Source organism: Oncorhynchus gorbuscha, linkage group LG17 (assembly GCF_021184085.1).
Source record: "Oncorhynchus gorbuscha isolate QuinsamMale2020 ecotype Even-year linkage group LG17, OgorEven_v1.0, whole genome shotgun sequence".
In the NCBI taxonomy this organism is placed as follows: Eukaryota; Metazoa; Chordata; class Actinopteri; order Salmoniformes; family Salmonidae; genus Oncorhynchus; species Oncorhynchus gorbuscha.
Window position 1 is genome coordinate 42570618 of NC_060189.1, and position 18042 is coordinate 42588659.

Sequence of the window (18042 nt, forward strand, 5' to 3'; positions counted from 1 at the left end):
TTTGCCACAAATAAGATGGGAAAAGTGACCATTTTTCAAATCTAACTTGACATAATTAGATGTGTAAGTAATTAAATCAATAAGTTTCGGATCCATTCATAAAATCAACATTGAACATTTTACAGGGAAAAATAAAATCTCTAAATTACATTTTAAGGTTTTTAAAGTCAGTTTAAAAGTCCTGTTTTTTACTATTTGGTCAATATTGTATGCTAATAAAATGAATCTGTAATCAAAAATGTATCAATTTGCTACTGTGCATAGTTCTCCCTTTATTGCAACTTTTCACTATGTTTCGGTAGTGACACATTTTAGTGGGATGTAAGGAATTCAGGACAAGATTTCGCATATGCAAAGTTTTAGTATTTAACTTCTGTAGAATGACCCTCGTAGGACAGGACAGTTAGTAAGACGGTCATTCCCTTTCATACATTATCCCCATAGGTGCTGTCTCAAATGGCAGCCTATTCCCTATTTAGTGCACTTGTTTTGAGGCCCACAGGGTGCTCTCTGGTCAATAGGGTGCCATTTGGCATGCAGCCCCTAGTCAGTGAGGAAATGTTTCATACTTCCTGTCCTGATGACCTCCGGCCACCTTTTATGAAGTGTTCCTCTGCTAGTATACCAACAGGAAACGTCCTGTCCTTCCCCCTATTGTGTCTTTGGAGATGGTCATATTGTGAACGCAGGGGAATTGGTGAGATAAATAAGGGAGGAAAGGCGGAATCTGGGTAATGAGTAATAACATGGTACTATACACTCAGCGGGGTGTCTGCAACAACAGATTTAAGTTTGTTTACTTGGCTAGTTACACCTTTAGCTTTAGCATTGTCCAGTGCAAAACAATGAGAGGAGTAGTAACTCCTGTTAGCATGCTCTAAAAAGTAAGCCCAAATCACCTCAAAGTAACGTGACTTTATACAGTATGCTGGTTTTGAGTAGCCACCTCTGAGAATTGGTTCCCTTCATAAACTACCAGAACACAAGAGCCTTGATTTCTACTAATCTTGCTGAGGGAAAGGTTGTACAGCACCGGGCTTGCTGTGACTTTAGGCAAGGCATCCTCTTGTGGCCACCTGTGGAACTGTGTCGATGGGGAATGATAGTTGTTTCTGATTGCTAGAGACGATCAGCTGATGTCAGAGGGGAGAGATTGGGAGAGAGAGAGAGAGAGAGAGTGTTGTGAGACAGAGTGAGGAGGCAGGCCGACCGGTAGACACAGAAAGCGCAAGTGTGAGAGCGTTGGAGAGGGAGACAACAGCGATAGAGAGAGACAAATATGAGCGCGAGAGGGTAATGTGGAGGCCACGTGAAGCGCTGTAGTGTTGAAGTGAGTGCAGTCAGTAAAACCCAGGCAGTCGGGGTAGTGAAAGCCTCTGTTGTTGAGAGAGCCTCAGTGATCTGACCTCCTGTCTAGCAGACTGACAGCGTGATGTTTTCCCATCTGGCCTGACCACTGGGAACGGCCCCCACTAACACTGCACTGTACCGGCCGGGTCCAGTGGCACGAGGGACAAGTGCACGTTTGTGAGGGATACTGTAGTGCATATTTGTTAGGGACAGTGCACGCGTCTGTAATTCTTGAACAGCGACCGAGAACTCAGTGGATGAAGGGGTGTTTTGTTTGAAGACGGTACAGTAGGATAGCAGCAGTACAATGAAGAAAATTGCATTGGAAAACAGGTGATGATGATGATGTCTGTGACTGGGACTCTGCATCTTTTTATTTCTTAGATTGTGTTTTTTTTTGTTTGTTTGCCATCTGTCTTGTTTTTGATTCAATCTTGGTTGATTTTTAGGTTGTCCGTGCATAAATCAAGTTCTGAGGACGCGTCAGGGGGTATGTTCTTATTATTTTTTTCTCATCAGTTCTGTGGTTTGATGGGTCTTGGTCAAATATCATGTAATTACTTGACATTTTAAATTGTGTGGAACTACAAACACAACTGTTGTCATTGTGTCTGTCTACAAATGTACTACTGTAGTACCTCATTTGAAGATTGAACTTGGACAGTTTTGTTTTTATATTTTGGAATAACTACATATGCATAACCTAAAAAACCATCTACGTATTTTGAAAGTTTGCTAGGGGTAGCCATTGTATGGGGCAGTGTGGTTTTTACCTGTTTTAAACCCTACTGTAACTCCTTGTTTAGGAAAATGGGACGGAAAGAGACTGAAAAACAAGTCATTCTGGCAGAATTTCCGGAAGTCGCAGAAAGGTGTCGTGCGGCAGGCCACGAGAGGTATGTTTTTGTTTTGGATACATCCTCCGTCTTTACCCAACATATTTCTGATCACACAAGTCAGAGAACTGTGTCCCATTCTCACTGTATCTATTTTTTGGGGGATCTCATTTAGTATTTTTCATGTGTTTATTGAAAGGGATTGCACTGAAATGAAGGGAAGACTGGTAAGCGGGAAGTGTATAGGAGAGAGTTGGGACTGGTATCCGATCCCGCACGGCATGTGCTGGGGGGCGGAGGTAAACATGAATATAAACTAAACATTTTTGCAGATCTGCTGATATACCTGACCAATATTGAAAACTCAATGCCCCCTTTGCTAAAAATCTTTTCAGAATACAAAAAAATCTCAGTATTGTCATTATTTGTTTTTTTTACGTGTAAAAAACAAGCAAAATAATGACAATAGGATTTTGTTTTTTAAAGAGCTCACTACAGCAATCTTTTAAGTGGACCACAAAAAAATATAAAATACTTGCGCTGCATAATAAGTGACAACAAATATATAAAGAGAACTGTATTCCATTACTCATCCATATGAAAGCAGATCTAATTAAATGGAATAATATTTCCTTATCTCTCACAGGTAGAATAAGCCTCTTTAAAATGGCTTTGCGCCCACAGTTTTTGTATTAATTTACGGTAATACAAATTACCCCACAAAATACATCCTTTTAAAAAGTATACTCGGTCATAACATACTTTATACGGGCAAATAAAATTCATAGCATTTAAAAAGGAAAGTTTTACATCTTCCAAAGTCTAAGGGTGATTTTAACCTTCCAGGCTTGAAATTGTATCAACTCGCTACCCAAGGCTTTAACTCACGACATATAGTTAAATGCTCTAAAGAGGAGCAATGGGCACATATTGAAGATGCGCATGTTCATCCCCAGAATCTTTTTACGTGTGTAATTTAAAAGGATAAAGCTAAGAACATTAACTTCATAGTTAGAAACACAATAACAATATGGATGAAAATGAAACGTGTTCTACACGAACCAATATCACATCCCAAAAAACACACCCTTATGGAACAATCCTTGGATAGCGTTTCAGAATTCACAGATAAATTGGTCCAAATGGAAAACTAAAAGCATAAAAATCGTAAATACTTGGTAACAGGAAATACATTTATTTCCGTGTCGGAATTAAAAAAGGAATTTTGAACTGACCAGTTTCAAATACATGCAACTTAAAAGTTACATATCACGAAATGTCTGAGCAACCTTGAGATAATCTTATTTGAGTCAGAAAAGGATGTTCATTTGATGGGCAAGATATACAAAACCTTGCAAAGAGCCTGTCCAACTGACAATCTATTAGAAAATATAAACTATTGGAACCAATAACTATTTTTGGCATAAAATGGAGGGAAAGTTGGAGCTTATCTAACAAAATTATAGTTAATGAAAATGTACCCTTAATACAGTATAAACTAATGTATAGAATTTATTACACACAATTCACAAATTCTACAGCACAATGGTAGTCATGTTTTAAGTGCAAAACTAATAAGACTCAATAATCCATGCTTTGTGGGAATGCTATAAAGTGTGGAAGTTGTGGGCGGAGTATTCCCTAGCTTACAATCTAAATGTACTTTTAATCTCTGCATACTTCAAGACATGGCATATGGGGGTGTAGTGAGATACCCGATGTGTTGGACGATTCTAGTCACTCATCTTGAGAAAAGGTTTACCGAAAACCTTAGAATTCAATGAATCAACATCATTAACACAATGGAAAAATCTAACGATTCATGATTTAACTATTGAAAGTGCGTGGGCTACGAAGAGAAACAAAATGGTGCCGTTTCTGGCCATGTGGCAAACAATGCAGGCACTAGGGACGGTGTGTGAGCATGTGGGTCTGGGCGGAAGAGATGTCGTTGTTTGCGTTGAAGTTGTTGTTCATATATGTTTGTTTTGTATTTGGTGTGGGGGGAAAAGTAATACATTTAAATATGATTTCAAAAAATAAATAAGTTTTGAGATGCACCATTTCATTTTCAATAGTATATAAAAAATATATATTTAAAAAATGCACACAATACTTAGTAACAACAATATGGCAACTACTGTCTAACAATGACATAATAATAATACGTATTAAACTTACATTAACAGAAAAGTTGTACAACTACAAATAGGCCTACAACTAAACAAAAACAACTGCTGCAACTACTAATACAACTAAGCACCTATAATATATACAGTACATACATATTTACAAATATCTACACATGTTGATGTTTCTATGAGTTAAAAACACAGTTTGTTCCTAACATTTGAAAAAGGGGGTTTCTTAAATTCCCTGTGTTCTATTTACCAGGTGAGGACATAGGTTTTGTAGCCAGTGACATCACTATGAGTGATGAAGAGCGCATCCAGCTGATGATGATGGTCAAGGAGAAGATGATAAGCGTGGAGGAGGCCTTGGCAAGGGTATGATGATGTCACGTCCTGTCTTCCTATCGTATGATGTATTTTCCTCCAGATACCGTACTGGATCTCTTTTCTCAGGATGTACTGTAGGAGTCCTCTGCAATTACTGGATATTGAGCATCTCGGTAGGATTTATAACGAGGGAATACAAGTCTGATTTGATCACGTATTTATTGTGCTTCTTTAGCTCTTATCGTACCATATTGGATACTTATCGAGTCTCCTTCTCCTCTTTTCTCTCCCCTCTCCTCCTCACAGCTGAAAGAGTTTGAGAGCCAGAGCAGACAGAACTGCAGCACTGATCTTACAGAATGGCCTGATGTGCCCAGTCCAACCCTGAACGAGTCCTCCAACTGCAATGTAAGTGTCGCTGATAACTCATGGATGTAAGTGTTGTCACTCTGTATGGATTTGGTGTGTTTGGTGTATACCGTATGCGCTCATCGTTCTGCCATCTAACAAGGCTAGTGAGGTGTTTATGCCCCCCCCCCCCCTGTCTCTCTCTGTGTGGTGTAACCTGCAACCTGCCCACCCCAGGCCCTTTCCCAACAGGCAGCCCTCTATTCATCCCAGTCAAAGCACCTGCTTAACCCCCTATTGTGTTGCTGTGAGTGGGTAGATTCAGCACTGTGCTGTGTTATGCAGGCCACAGCTCTTTTCTGCATGGTTGGGGTGATTAGGGGGCTCAGGTCCAGCCCACATATTTCAGATTCATCTGGATGGCCTCACTCTGTTTCTCGCTCTGTCATCTCTTCCCACGGCCATTTTCTCTATCCTCCTACTGTCACTTAAAAAAATACAATTCTAAACCTAATTCCCTGTTTGTAGTGTATCCCCATCAAAACCAAAGTGTTTGCGCTTTTGAGCTTTAAGTTGATGCACATTTTCCTGGAGACTTCAATTGTTTTCCTGCTAGTTCTTGGCTCCATGTTGTGGCTACAGCTTCTGACTTCAACTTTATCTTCCAATTATTAGAACATACATACTGTTCTTTATCATAATTCGAGTTTGCTCAATAAGAATGTACAACTATAGTTCTGTAAATAATAGAGTACTCTCTCAAACATTTTTAATCTGATCTCTTTTTTGCCAAGATGAAACCTGCTCTAGACAGGCAGAATAGGCATTATATTTAATGGTTCAAGATGCTATACGTACTGTGATGTAGCCTGTATGAAAGCCCCTGAATCCGGTGGACATTTTTATCTCACCAAGATGAGATGCTCTGTGACAAGATGAGCCCATGTGGTGAGACGTGTGCTAGGCTATATTTAAGAAATTATAACCATGGTTTCTTTTTCTCCTCTGGTCCACAGCTGTAGCTTTCACATCTGTTTTCTTTCTCACTAACTCTGGTGAGCTGTAGCACATTCAGCATGTCATCATAAGCATATAAAAAGGACACGGGAAAGCGTCTGATTTGATAGCTGTGGCGTGCTGAACTATCGATCCACTGTGAATAAACGGATGGGTTTTTTTCTGACCACTGTCCCAGGCACTACATATGAGATGGTATTTTGGTCTGACACTTCTAACTACTCTGACCTTTTTTTTTCATGTAGATGGGGGGGGGGGGGGGGGGGGGGGGGGGGGGGGGATTCCAGCTTGAAAACCTTTCGTTTTCTAGCATAAACCACCGAGTCAAACAGGCCGACCACAGTGCCTATACATAGACTGCAGGTCTACACTCTGGATTGATACTTTGTTATTTTATATTGAGGTCATATGCTGCATGCAGTCTCTACCTTACAATAATAGAGCTATGTTCTCATTACGCATTTCTCGGAAATGGTGAAGAATCGCACTAAGACTAACTTTACCTTATAAACGGGTCAAATAAACATTCAAACGTACATTATTTTCACAGGTTCCATTTTCCTCGTTTTTAAGGCTTCAGAGCTCTACTGACTGACTCTTTATCATCCTTACCCACTCTTTAACTGGGTCTCCTCTCCTTCCAACCCGCTTCGTCTGTTCATCTTCAGCCAGGTGAACAGTCGGAGGGTGAACAGGAGGAGTCTGGGACGTTCAGACGGCTCCATAAGCTGGTCGGCTCCACTCGCAGGGTCCGCAAGAAACTCCTCAAGATCGACGAGTCCAAGAAGCCGGAGTCTGACGGTGAGACGGGTCACTGCAGGAGTCTTATGACAAGCCCAAACACTCATAGTCCCCATAGGAGAACCCTACTGAGAACCCTATGTGGAAAGGGTCCTACCTGGAACTATAAGGGTTCTACCTGGAACCAAAAGGGTTTCTTCAAAGGGTTCTCCTATAGGGACAGCCAAATAACCTTTTTTGGTTCTAGATAGCACCTTTTTTTTCAACAAGTGTAGGGTGAAGAATAGGGCAAAACCATAGTGCACCAGATAGGATTTGGACAAGTCTCATTAGGGTCCAGATGTGAAGCTTTAAATAGTCTGTAGTCTATACCCAACAAATGATGTTGTTGTTCTCTAGAGGTCTTCACTTGGCTTGTTTCAAAAAGACTACTACTACTTATCCAAGTTGAGTTGTCATCCATTACACATCACATTGTCTTGCGATTCCCTTACTCTGCCACAAACCTGTCCTTACTCCTGTCACCTCCCCTGTCCTTCCCAGAGTCTCCGAGTATGGTTGGGCCTGTCCCGGGTGATGCCATGTCCTCTCTGTGCCTGTACTCTGGGGTTCAGAAGAAGCAGTCTGGCGGGTGTCACCACGTTGACTCCCAGGCCTCCACCTTGCGCGACCAGCTGACTCATGACCTTCGAGACTCAGACAGCCTGACCACCTCCCCCTCCTCCTCCTCCTTGGACACCTGCAGCAGCAACACACACACCCGCAGCCTGGATACAGTCTCCAGCACCAGCCAGCGACTGTCCACAGCCTTCAGTAAGACAGGTGAAGGAAGTGTCACAATTTTCTTCAGGAGAATTACCCTTTCTATGAAGATGTGTTGCTATGACAAAATTGAAACCAAGCTTAAATTGCTACTTTATATCCCAGTTATTTTTTTATGTGATCTATTTTTGGTTCCAAGTACCCTTCATTTATTTAAACAAGATAATAAGAGTTGAGCACGTTCTCTCCTTTTACCTGATGATGTAGGAGGATCCAGCCCAGCCTGTAGCCCAGGGAGATGCCCCAGTGGCGACGTGAGGGCCGGGGGTAGTGGTTATTCCCTGTCAGAGATAGAGGTTGGTGGTGGAGAGGATGGACCCAGGATGGCCCGGTCAGTCACGGATGGAGAGATCAGGAGAGTAATCGGCCCACTCAGCTACCATGGGGTGAGTAATGTTTGGCCAGATCCCAAATGGCAACCTATTCCCTATATAGTGCACTACCCACATGGCTCTGGTCAAAAGCAGAACTCTATATAGGGAATAGGGTGCTGTTTAGGAATTAGTGTATGCAGTGTGCAGTTTCTAAATCTTTCTTCAGGGACAGTTTAGCCTGGGTGCCAGTCTGTCTCCCTTGCCCAACTCCTTGTGGAATTGTAATGTTTCGCTTGACAATGACAGCAATTGAGTTGGCATGAGCACAAACAAATCTGGGACCAGGCTAGGACCGGTTAGATGTTCACTCAGCCCAAAAATATCGCCACAATGAACAACACTGTCCTATGTGCTTGATTGATTAACCTGTCAATATCTCCATTTGGAAGTGATCGTTTTAAGGTGGTTTATTGATTTCCTCCTATGTTTCACAGAGAACCTGTAGCTTTGGTGGGTTTGATCTGACCAACCGGTCTTTGCACATGGTCACCGGAGATCAGGACCTCACTGTAAGTTGTTTAACAATCATTTGAATTATTGAGTTGGGATTTTTTTGTTTTCCAATGCTTCTGTTTCCAGACCTCCCAATACTTCATGTTCATTTTAGAACAAAGATGGGGATGCCAGTGTGAAAGGTGTAGTCAAGTCTCCACAGACGAACCATCGAATCTCTTTGGGCAAGAAAGTGAAGTCCGTGAAAGAAACCATGAGAAAACGCATCTCCAAGAGATACCACTGCGCTCTCTCTGAACAGGTACGTCAGACTCGATGCAAATCGAATGCAAAATGACCCAATGGTCAAACCGTACTTACAATCTAGCTCGTGTCCCTGGTGGAAATTCGTTGGACTTGGTTCACGACGATTGAGAGATTAAGCTGGAGGGAACGTGTAGTAACCATGTAATAAATCTATAGTTTGGTCTTCTTGCCTTCCAGTTAAGCCCAGACCGTATGTCCAGCGGGCCCCATTCCCCCCACAGCCACACAGACACAGAGTCACTGGAGAAAATCAAGCTGAAGGCTGGAGGGTCAGTGGAGAGCCTGAGGAGCTCCCTCAGCGGACAGAGCTCCATGAGTAAGTAGCACCTGTGTTTGGGGGTCTGTCTGGGTCCACATTTATTTGTCTTGTATGTGGCCTATATTCAGCTTAATTCCAAAGTGAAACTGTTATTTACAGTGACCAGCAGGCAGAACAGACAACTCTTGCATGTTCATCTTCCATAGATCTCGATGTGGTTTAGATCCTTTTGAATGACCCTCTCATCTCTTGTTGTTTGCAGGTGGTCAGACAGTGGGCACCACAGACTCCTCCAACAGCAACCGAGAGAGTGTGAAGTCTGAGGATGGAGAGGAGGATGAACTTCCCTACAGAGGACCCTTCTGTGGTCGAGCTATGGTGCACACTGACTTCACCCCCAGCCCCTACGACACTGACTCTCTCAAACTGAAGGTAATACACACACGCGCACACACACACATAATATATATATATATTATCATTATCCAAATGGACCAATCACAGTCTTTGTCCTTGTTTTGCAGAGAGGTGATGTGATTGACATCATCAGCAAGCCTCCAATGGGGACGTGGATGGGCCTGCTGAACAGTAAGGTGGGAACATTTAAGTTCATCTACGTGGACGTTCTGGCTGAGGAGGAAGACAAACCGAAGCACACCCGACGGAGGACGAAGGGACGGCAACCCAAACCCACATCTGTTGAGGAACTCCTGGAACGCATCAACCTCAAAGTAATGACGAGACTAGTACAGTATAAACACAGACAGACAAACTCACACACTCATCCTCATAGTAACAACCCTACAGTAATTGTATACACTCACACACTTGAATGCTGTTAATATCCTCCTCCTTTGGTGATGTATAGAGGTGAAGTCAGAAATGTACATACACTTAGGTTGGAGTCATTAAAACTCGTTTTTCAACCACTCCACAAATGTCTTGTTAACAAACTATAGTTTTGGCGGTTAGGATATCTACTCTGTGCATGACACAAGTAATTTTTCTAACAATTGTTTAGACAGATTATTTCACTTGTAATTCAATGTATAACAATTCCAGAAGTTTACATACACTGAGTTGACTGTGCCTTTAAACAGCTTGGCTAATTGACATCGTTTGAGTCAATTGGAGGTGTACCTCTGGATATATTTCAAGACCTACCTTCAAACTCGGTGCCTATTTGCTTGACATCATAGGAAAATCAAAAGAAATCAGCCAAGACCTCAGTAAAAAAAAATGTAGACCTCCACAAGTCTAGTTCATCCTTGGGAGCAATTTCCAAACACCTGAAGGTACCACGTTCATCTGTACAAACAATAGTATGCAAGTATAAATACCATGGGACCACACAGCCATCACACCGCTCAGGAAGGAGACTTGTTCTGTCTCCTAGAGATTAACGTACTTTGGTGCGAAAAGTGGAAATCAATCCCAGAACTACAGCAAAGGACCTTGTGAAGATGTTGGAGGAAACGGTACAAAAGTATCTATATCCATAGTAAAACGAGTCCTATATCGACAACCTGAAAGGCCGCTCAGCTAGGAAGAATCCACGGCTCCAAAACCACCATAAAAAAGCCAAACTACAGTTTGCAACTGCACATGGAGACAAAGATCATACTTTTTTGAGAAATATCCTCTGGTCTGATGAAAGAAAAATAGAACTGTTTGGCCATAATGACCATCGTTATGTTTGGGGGAGGCTTGCAAGCCGAAGAACACCATCCCAACTGTGAAGCATGGGAGTGGCAGCATCATAATGTGGGGGTGCTTTGCTGCAGGAGGGACTGGTGCACTTCACAAAATAGATGGCTTCATGAGAAAAGAAAATTATGTGGATATCTTGAAGCAACATCTCAAGACATCAGTTAAAGCTTGGCCGCAAATGGGTCTTCCAAATGGACAATGACCCCAAGCATACTTCCAAAGTTGTGGCAAAATAGCCTAAGGACAACAAAGTCAAGGTATTGGAGTGGCCATCACAAAGCCCTGACCTCAATCCTATAGAAAATTTGTGGGCAGAACTGAAAAAGCGTGTGCGAGCAAGGAGGCCTTCAAACCTGACTCAGTTACACTAGCTTTGTCAGGAGGAATGGGCCAAAATTCACCCAACTTATTGTGGGAAGCTTGTGGAAGGCTACCCAACACGTTTGACCCAGGTTAAGCAATTTAAAGGAAATGCTACCAAATACTAATTTAGTGTGTGTAAACTTCTTACAAACTGGGAATGTGATTAAATAAATAACAGCTGAAAATTAATTCTCTCTACTATTGTTCTGACATTTCACATTCTTAAAATAAAGTGGTGATCCTAACTGACCAAAGACAGGGAATTGTTACTAGGACTAAATGTCAGGAATTGTGAAAAATGTATGTATGTAAACTTCCGACTTCAACTATGTGTGTGTTTATATGTACAGTGGGGAGAACAAGTATTTGATACACTGCCGATTTTGCAGGTTGTCCTGCTTACAAAGCATGTAGAGGTCTGTAACAAAAATCGAGAAAATCACTTTGTATGATTTTTAAGTAATTCATTTGCATTTTATTGCATGACATAAGTATTTGATACATCAGAAAAGCAGAACTTAATATTTGGTACAGAAACCTTCGTTTGCAATTACAGAGATAATACGTTTCCTGTAGTTCTTGGCCAGGTTTGCACACACTGCAGCAGGGATTTTGGCCCACTCCTCCATACAGACCTTCTCCAGATCCTTCAGGTTTCGGGGTTGTCGCTGGGCAATACGGACTTTCAGCTCCCTCCAAAGATTTTCTATTGGGTTCAGTTCTGGAGACTGGCTAGGCCACTCCAGGACCTTGAGATGCTTCTTACGGAGCCACTTCTTAGTTGCCCTGGCTGTGTGTTTCGGATCGTTGTCATGCTGGAAGACCCAGCCACGACCCATCTTCAATGCTCTTACTGAGTGAAGGAGGTTGTTGGCCAAGATCTCACGATACATGGCCCCATCCATCCTCCCCTCAATACGGTGCAGTCGTCCTGTCCCCTTTGCAGAAAAGCATCCCCAAAGAATGTTTCCACCTCCATGCTTCACGGTTGGGATGGTGTTCTTGAGGTTGCAGTCACCCTTCTTCTTCCTCCAAACATGGCGAGTGGAGTTTATACCGAAAAGCTCTATTTTTGTCTCATCAGACCACATGACCTTCTCCCATTCCTCCTCTGGATCATCCAGATGGTCATTGGCAAACTTCAGACGGGCCTGGACATGCGCTGGCTTGAGCAGGGGGACCTTGCGTGCGCTGCAGTATATTAATCCATGACGGCGTTAGTGTGTTACTCATGGTTTTCTTTGAGACTGTGGTCCCAGCTCTCTTCAGGTCATTGACTAGGTCCTGCCGTGTAGTTCTGGGCTGATCCCTCACCTTCCTCATGATCATTGATGCCCCACGAGGTGAGATCTTGCATGGAGCCCCAGACCGAGGGTGATTGACCGTCATCTTGAACTTGTTCCATTTTCGAATAATTGCGCCAACAGTTGTTGCCTTCTCACCAAGCTGCTTGCCTATTGTCCTGTAGCCCATCCCAGCCTTGTGCAAGTCTACAATTTTATCCCTGATGTTCTTACACAGCTCTCTGGTCTTGGCCAATTGTGGAGATGTTGGAGTCTGTTTGATTGAGTGTGTGGACAGGTGTCTTTTATACAGGTAACGAGTTCAAACAGGTGCAGTTAATACAGGTAATGAGTGGAGAACAGGAGGGCGTGAGCTGGAATTCTTACTGGTTGGTAGGTGATCAAATACTTATGTCATGCAATAAAATGCAAATTAATTTCTTAAAAATCATACAATGTGATTTTCTGGATTTTTGTTTTAGATTCCGCCTCTCGCAGTTGAATTGCACCTATGATAGAAATTACAGACCTCTCCATGCTTTGTAAGTCGGAAAACCTGCAAAATCGTCAGTGTATCAAATACTTGTTCTCCCCACTGTATATGTGTTGACTACGTGACCAAAGCCTTCCCCTATACGTTGCCCCAGGAGCACCTGCCCACTTTCCTCTTCAATGGCTATGAGGACCTGGATACCTTTAAGCTTCTGGAAGAGGAGGATCTAGACGAGCTTGACATTGGAGACCCTCGGCACAGGGCTGTGCTGCTCACCGCTGTGGAGCTTCTGCAGGAGTACGACGGTTAGTACACACACTGATAGACACCCAGGAACGCACACGCACATAGACACCAGAGGAGGCTGGTGGGGGGAGCTATAAGAGGACGGGCTCGTTGTAATGGCTGGAGTGGAATAAATGGAACGTTTTCAAACATGGAAACCGCATTTGACTCCGTTCCGTTGACGTCCCTCTGCTGGTTTTGTTGTACCCTACAGGTAGCAGCGACCCGGACCGTAGCAGCCAGACAGGGGGTTCTCAGGAGAAGCTGTTACTGGACTGCCGGGGCCTACTGGGGGACTCCCCACGAGACTCTGGCTGCTACGAGAGCAACGAGAATCTGGAGAACGGTAACGACAGCCTGACTCGACTCTGACTCTCCTCTTCTTCATCCTCTTCTTGCTGCCATCGGTCTTCTCCAACCACCTCATTCTCTATCTAAAGGCTTTGGGCTCCTGATTTTGGACTGATTTTGGATCAGTTTTACCTTTCAGATCTTATGAATACGATTATACAGACAGCAGGGGGACCTAATCCTAGATCAGCACTCTTACGCAGAGCTTTTTTAATACAGGCACTGATCTTCTGACTCTTTATTGTTTTTGTTGCAAAAATGTGTTTTCCCTTCATTGAAAACGGGGGAGAACTAAACTGATGAGATGGTATCTATCGCTGCCTGTGTAGAAAAGACAGGGAGAGGACAGCTAACTCTTTTACACTCAATCAGTAACTAAATTCTTCTCAGAGACCTGTACTACTGTATGTGTTCTGTGGGGCTGTTTCTAGACCCACACGGGAAGAGTTCTGTCTTAGTATAATGCGTGATGGTGGTTTTGCATTTGCTAAAAATTGGTGACTGTTGAACCAAAGGTGTGACGATAAGCTGTAGTTTAAAAATGAAATACTTGTCAGTACGACTTACATATTTACTGTGAAAGCTTGCTTTATTTGATAACTAAACCATTCTTATTGTGGTTGTTTGCTTTGGGTTTTAGTCTTTAAAATAATGTATAACATAAAGAATGGTGCTGATTTTTGTCAACAGCCTCTGTGGAGAGTTTGACGTCAAGAGTATTTTCCACACTTGTATATTTCTCTCTAGACTTGCTGTTTTTGTGTGTATATTTTTCTAGTTCAGAACCATATGTTGCACAATATTTTATGATGTGCTTAAATACAGACCTGCATTATGCAAATAATTTAAGATTTACTAAATGGTTAAATTATACTTGGCAAAATGGGGATGCAACATTTTTTGTTCAACAATAATTGTGGGCGCATTAAAATGCATAGTTGTGACTGAAACAAACTATTAAAATGTCTAAGATATAAGCTGTGTATTAGAGTTGAGGAAACCTTTAAAATCTGTGTTAAATACAGCTCATTGCAATATTCCCATAGCACTTCTGATGCTAGGAGTAATACTTGCTGAGATATACAGTGCAGAGAACAAGTATTTGATACACTGACGATTTTGCAGGTTTTCCTACTTACAAAGCATGTAGAGGTATGTAATTTTTATCATAGGTACACTTCAACTGTGAGTGACGGAATCTAAAAGAAAAATCCAGAAAATCACATTGTATGATTTTTTTAAAGTAATTCATTTGCATTTTATTACATGACATAAGTATTTGATACATCAGAAAAGCAGAACTTAATATTTGGTACAGAAACCTTTATTTGCAATTAGAGATCATACGTTTCCTGTAGTTCTTGACCAGGTTTGCACACACTGCAGCAGGGATTTTGGCCCACTCCTCCATACAGACCTTCTCCAGATCCTTCAGGTTTCAGGGTTGTCGCTGGGCAATACTGACTTTCAGCTCCCTCCAAAGATGTTCTGTTGGGTTCAGGTCTGGAGACTGGCTAGGCCAACTTCTTCCATTTTCGAATAATTGCGCCAACAGTTGTTGCCTTCTCACCAAGCTGCTTGCCTATTGTCCTGTAGCCCATCACAGCCTTTTTATCCTGGTCCTGGCCATTGCAGAGAGGTTGGAGTCTGTTTGATTGAGTGTGTGGACAGGTGTCTTTTATACAGGTAACGAATTCAAACCGGTGCAGTTAATACAGGTAATGAGTGGAGAACAGGAGGGCTTCATAAAGAAAAACGAACAGGTCTGCGAGAGCCGGAATTCATACTGGTTGGTAGGTGATCAAATACTTATGTCATGCAATAAAATGCAAATTAATTACTTAAAAATCATACAATGTGGTTTTCTGGATTTTTGTTTTAGATTCCGTCTCTCACAGTTGAAGTGTACCTATGATATAAATTACAGACCTCTACATGCATTGTAAGTCGGAAAACCTGCAAAAAATACTTGTCCTAATACAGTGGCGAGAACAAGTCCCAAATGGCACCCTTTTCCTTTTGACCAAGGCCCATAGTGCACTACATAGGTAATAGGGTGCCCATTGGGATATAACGACAGTCTTTTAGCAGTTCTGAAGTGTGCCACTGTCCGAGTGAGAGCCCGGGGATGGAATAAACTACTCAGTGGTGTACTAGACCGGCCTGTCTACCTGCCTATTTCTGCCTCCTCTCATTTCACTCACCATCAATTCCTACCGGACAACCATTGTATACCAGACAACTTTCACAATTCAATAAATACTCTTCTTTTTTGATTTTCTGTTTCTCATGTATTTCTATTTTCCACTGGAAAGAGCTTCATATAAAAAAGTAAGTAACAAATGATGTGCATTATGCACACACCTGTACCTGTTTGTTTTCAGAAGGGAGGGGCAAAAAGACGTCTTCTTCCTTGAGTAGGTCCTCGTCTGGTTTTCAACCCAGTCACCTCCCATCCCCAGAGTCCACTGGCCTATCCCTCACCCCGACCCACCCCAGCAAGACCACCTTACAGACCAGACCAGAGCACCAGTCCACTACCTTACCATCTCTAGGAGCCTCCATGACCAGCTGCAACCTTCTGAGCACAGGCTGGAGCCAGAGCCATCCCAGTCACACCCACAGAGCCATGCCACTGAGGAGCTGGATCTGTGTCAACCTGGGCTTGGCAGGTAAGCCTACTCCCACAGCCCTGGGGCCGCTGAGACCCTGCCTCCCGTTGGGGGAGCTTCACTCTTACCAGGGCCTCCACACCACTGATCTCCACACCCTGGAAGACATGAAGCCAGCTCATACCACCATGTCCAAGGCTAAGGGACAGGGCTACCCTACACAAGAGGAGGCATTACAGCAGTTGTTGACACACTCTGAAGGATCTTTCCTGCCCTCACAACCACTGCTCACCTCACCTTGTAGTGTTCTGTCTGATACGTTAGAGTTGGACATGGGAATTCCCAGGTTAACAGACCTCATTCCATACACACACCTCAAAATATCTACTCCAGGACGTAGACCCAAGCATTGTTCAGCCAAGCCTTTCCTGTCAAACCCATGTATACCATCGTCACCCCCAGCAATGACCAGTGGCAGTGCCTATAAACTCTTCTCTGTAGATGGCGCTTCTTTGAAGGATGAAGTTATTACAGAGGCCACAACCCCACCGTGCAGCTCAGACCTGGCAACCCAAACCTGTATCTCGGACTGTGACCTGGCAGACTCTCCTCTCCAGTCTGAAGCTCACAGGACGCAGCCTGCTGGGGGAATGGAAACTATGCCTGTCAGGTCAGTCAACCTGGGACCCCTCCTGGAGGAAAGACTGGAGTCAGAGGGGATAAATCTGACAGCGGAGCCCTTCTCTGACAAGGTACGCCCTCACCACAATTATACAGTACTGGTAGTAGTACTATGCTCATGCAGTACTAAGAAGTACTATGTGGGCTAAATAGCAATATGTTCACTAAGGATTAAGCAGCAGTACTATGCTCATACATTTCAATGTGTGTTAATGTAAGTACTGTGTTCAGTTACATAAGGTATCCACAGTGCTGTCTACATGGAAAAGGGTACGCAACACATTCACTGGCTTCACAAATGGCACCCTATTCCCTATATAGTGCACTACATTTGGCCAGGGCCCAGTAGTGCACTATATAGGGAATAGGGTCTTATTTGGGACGGACCCACAATGTTGCCCCTTTAAGCCCAGTGTTTCACTCTGACCCATCTCCACCTGCAGTATGGTCGCTATGGAATCCCTCAGTCTCTGGTCCAGAGGTACGCTACTGACCTGAACCAGCCTCAAACAGAGACCATGTATGCCTTGGACCTGCTCAGACTCTCACAGCTCCGCAAGCAGCAGCGCATGGCAGTGAGTGACCTTTTACACTACTGCAGTATTAATTTATTCCTTCTTTAGAACATTTAAATAAGTTCAGGGTAGCATTATCTAATGACTATGCTCTAAATGGCTTTCCCTGTCCTCCATACCCCCAGGTGTGTCAAAAGCCCCAGACCCTAGCGCTTGGACTAACAGCAGTGACTGACAACTGACACGAATATCATTTACTGCAGCTGACCGAGTTTCCTATCAAGGTGTCATATCAAGTCATTTACCTTTTTGATTTTAAACTATTATGAACATTTCTAAGCTATTATGAACATTTCTAAGCTATCATGTTAATAGTGTACATGAAATACTGTGACTGACTACTTAAAAAAAAAAAAAAACATTTTTAAATCTTCATTTAAATATTTTATAAGTTTGAGTGCCATTAAAGCAATACAAAACATTTTCTTTCAATGTACCTTTTCTGGAAAGTTAAAATGTATTAAAAAATCGGGACATCTGAACACGTGTAGTCTTAACATTCTGTATACTCCCCTTGACCTAAGGTTCAAAAATGACCCGCCTTCACTAAACCCCTAAACTAAAGCAGCTTAATTGAATTTTAAACTTAAATCTATTTTGCATGAAGAAACAACCTGTCATTCATCACAAACTTTGTGAATATCTGGGATTTCCCTCTTCACAATGCAGAAAGACTGCATTTGATCAGTGGACATCACTTGTTTTTATTACAACACACCTGTCA

The 18042-nt window shown here is 42.8% G+C and overlaps 1 protein-coding gene across 6 annotated transcripts in view; it reads left to right on the top strand.

Moving 5' to 3' along the window:
* The window catches only part of LOC124002057 (SAM and SH3 domain-containing protein 1-like), an 80372-nt gene extending 62491 nt beyond the window's left edge, over positions 1-17881 (top strand). Inside the window, exons 5-22 of one of the 6 annotated variants that reach the window (XM_046309297.1) lie at positions 1800-1840; positions 2157-2246; positions 4581-4693; positions 4952-5053; positions 6679-6811; positions 7295-7573; positions 7781-7959; positions 8382-8456; positions 8555-8701; positions 8884-9022; positions 9228-9397; positions 9490-9696; positions 12969-13119; positions 13314-13445; positions 15835-16122; positions 16564-16814; positions 17187-17318; positions 17444-17881. In XM_046309297.1, coding sequence (XP_046165253.1) covers positions 1800-1840; positions 2157-2246; positions 4581-4693; positions 4952-5053; positions 6679-6811; positions 7295-7573; positions 7781-7959; positions 8382-8456; positions 8555-8701; positions 8884-9022; positions 9228-9397; positions 9490-9696; positions 12969-13119; positions 13314-13445; positions 15835-16122; positions 16564-16814; positions 17187-17318; positions 17444-17500 — 2686 coding nt within the window. In that variant the 3' untranslated portion in view covers positions 17501-17881. Of the gene's footprint in view, positions 1-1204; positions 1684-1799; positions 1841-2156; positions 2247-4580; positions 4694-4951; positions 5054-6678; positions 6812-7294; positions 7574-7780; positions 7960-8381; positions 8457-8554; positions 8702-8883; positions 9023-9227; positions 9398-9489; positions 9697-12968; positions 13120-13313; positions 13446-15834; positions 16815-17186; positions 17319-17443 lie in introns of those variants that run through there. The other 5 variants (XM_046309299.1, XM_046309293.1, XM_046309294.1 and 2 more) reach the window with 5 other exon arrangements.
* Positions 17882-18042: the final 161 nt, after the last annotated feature.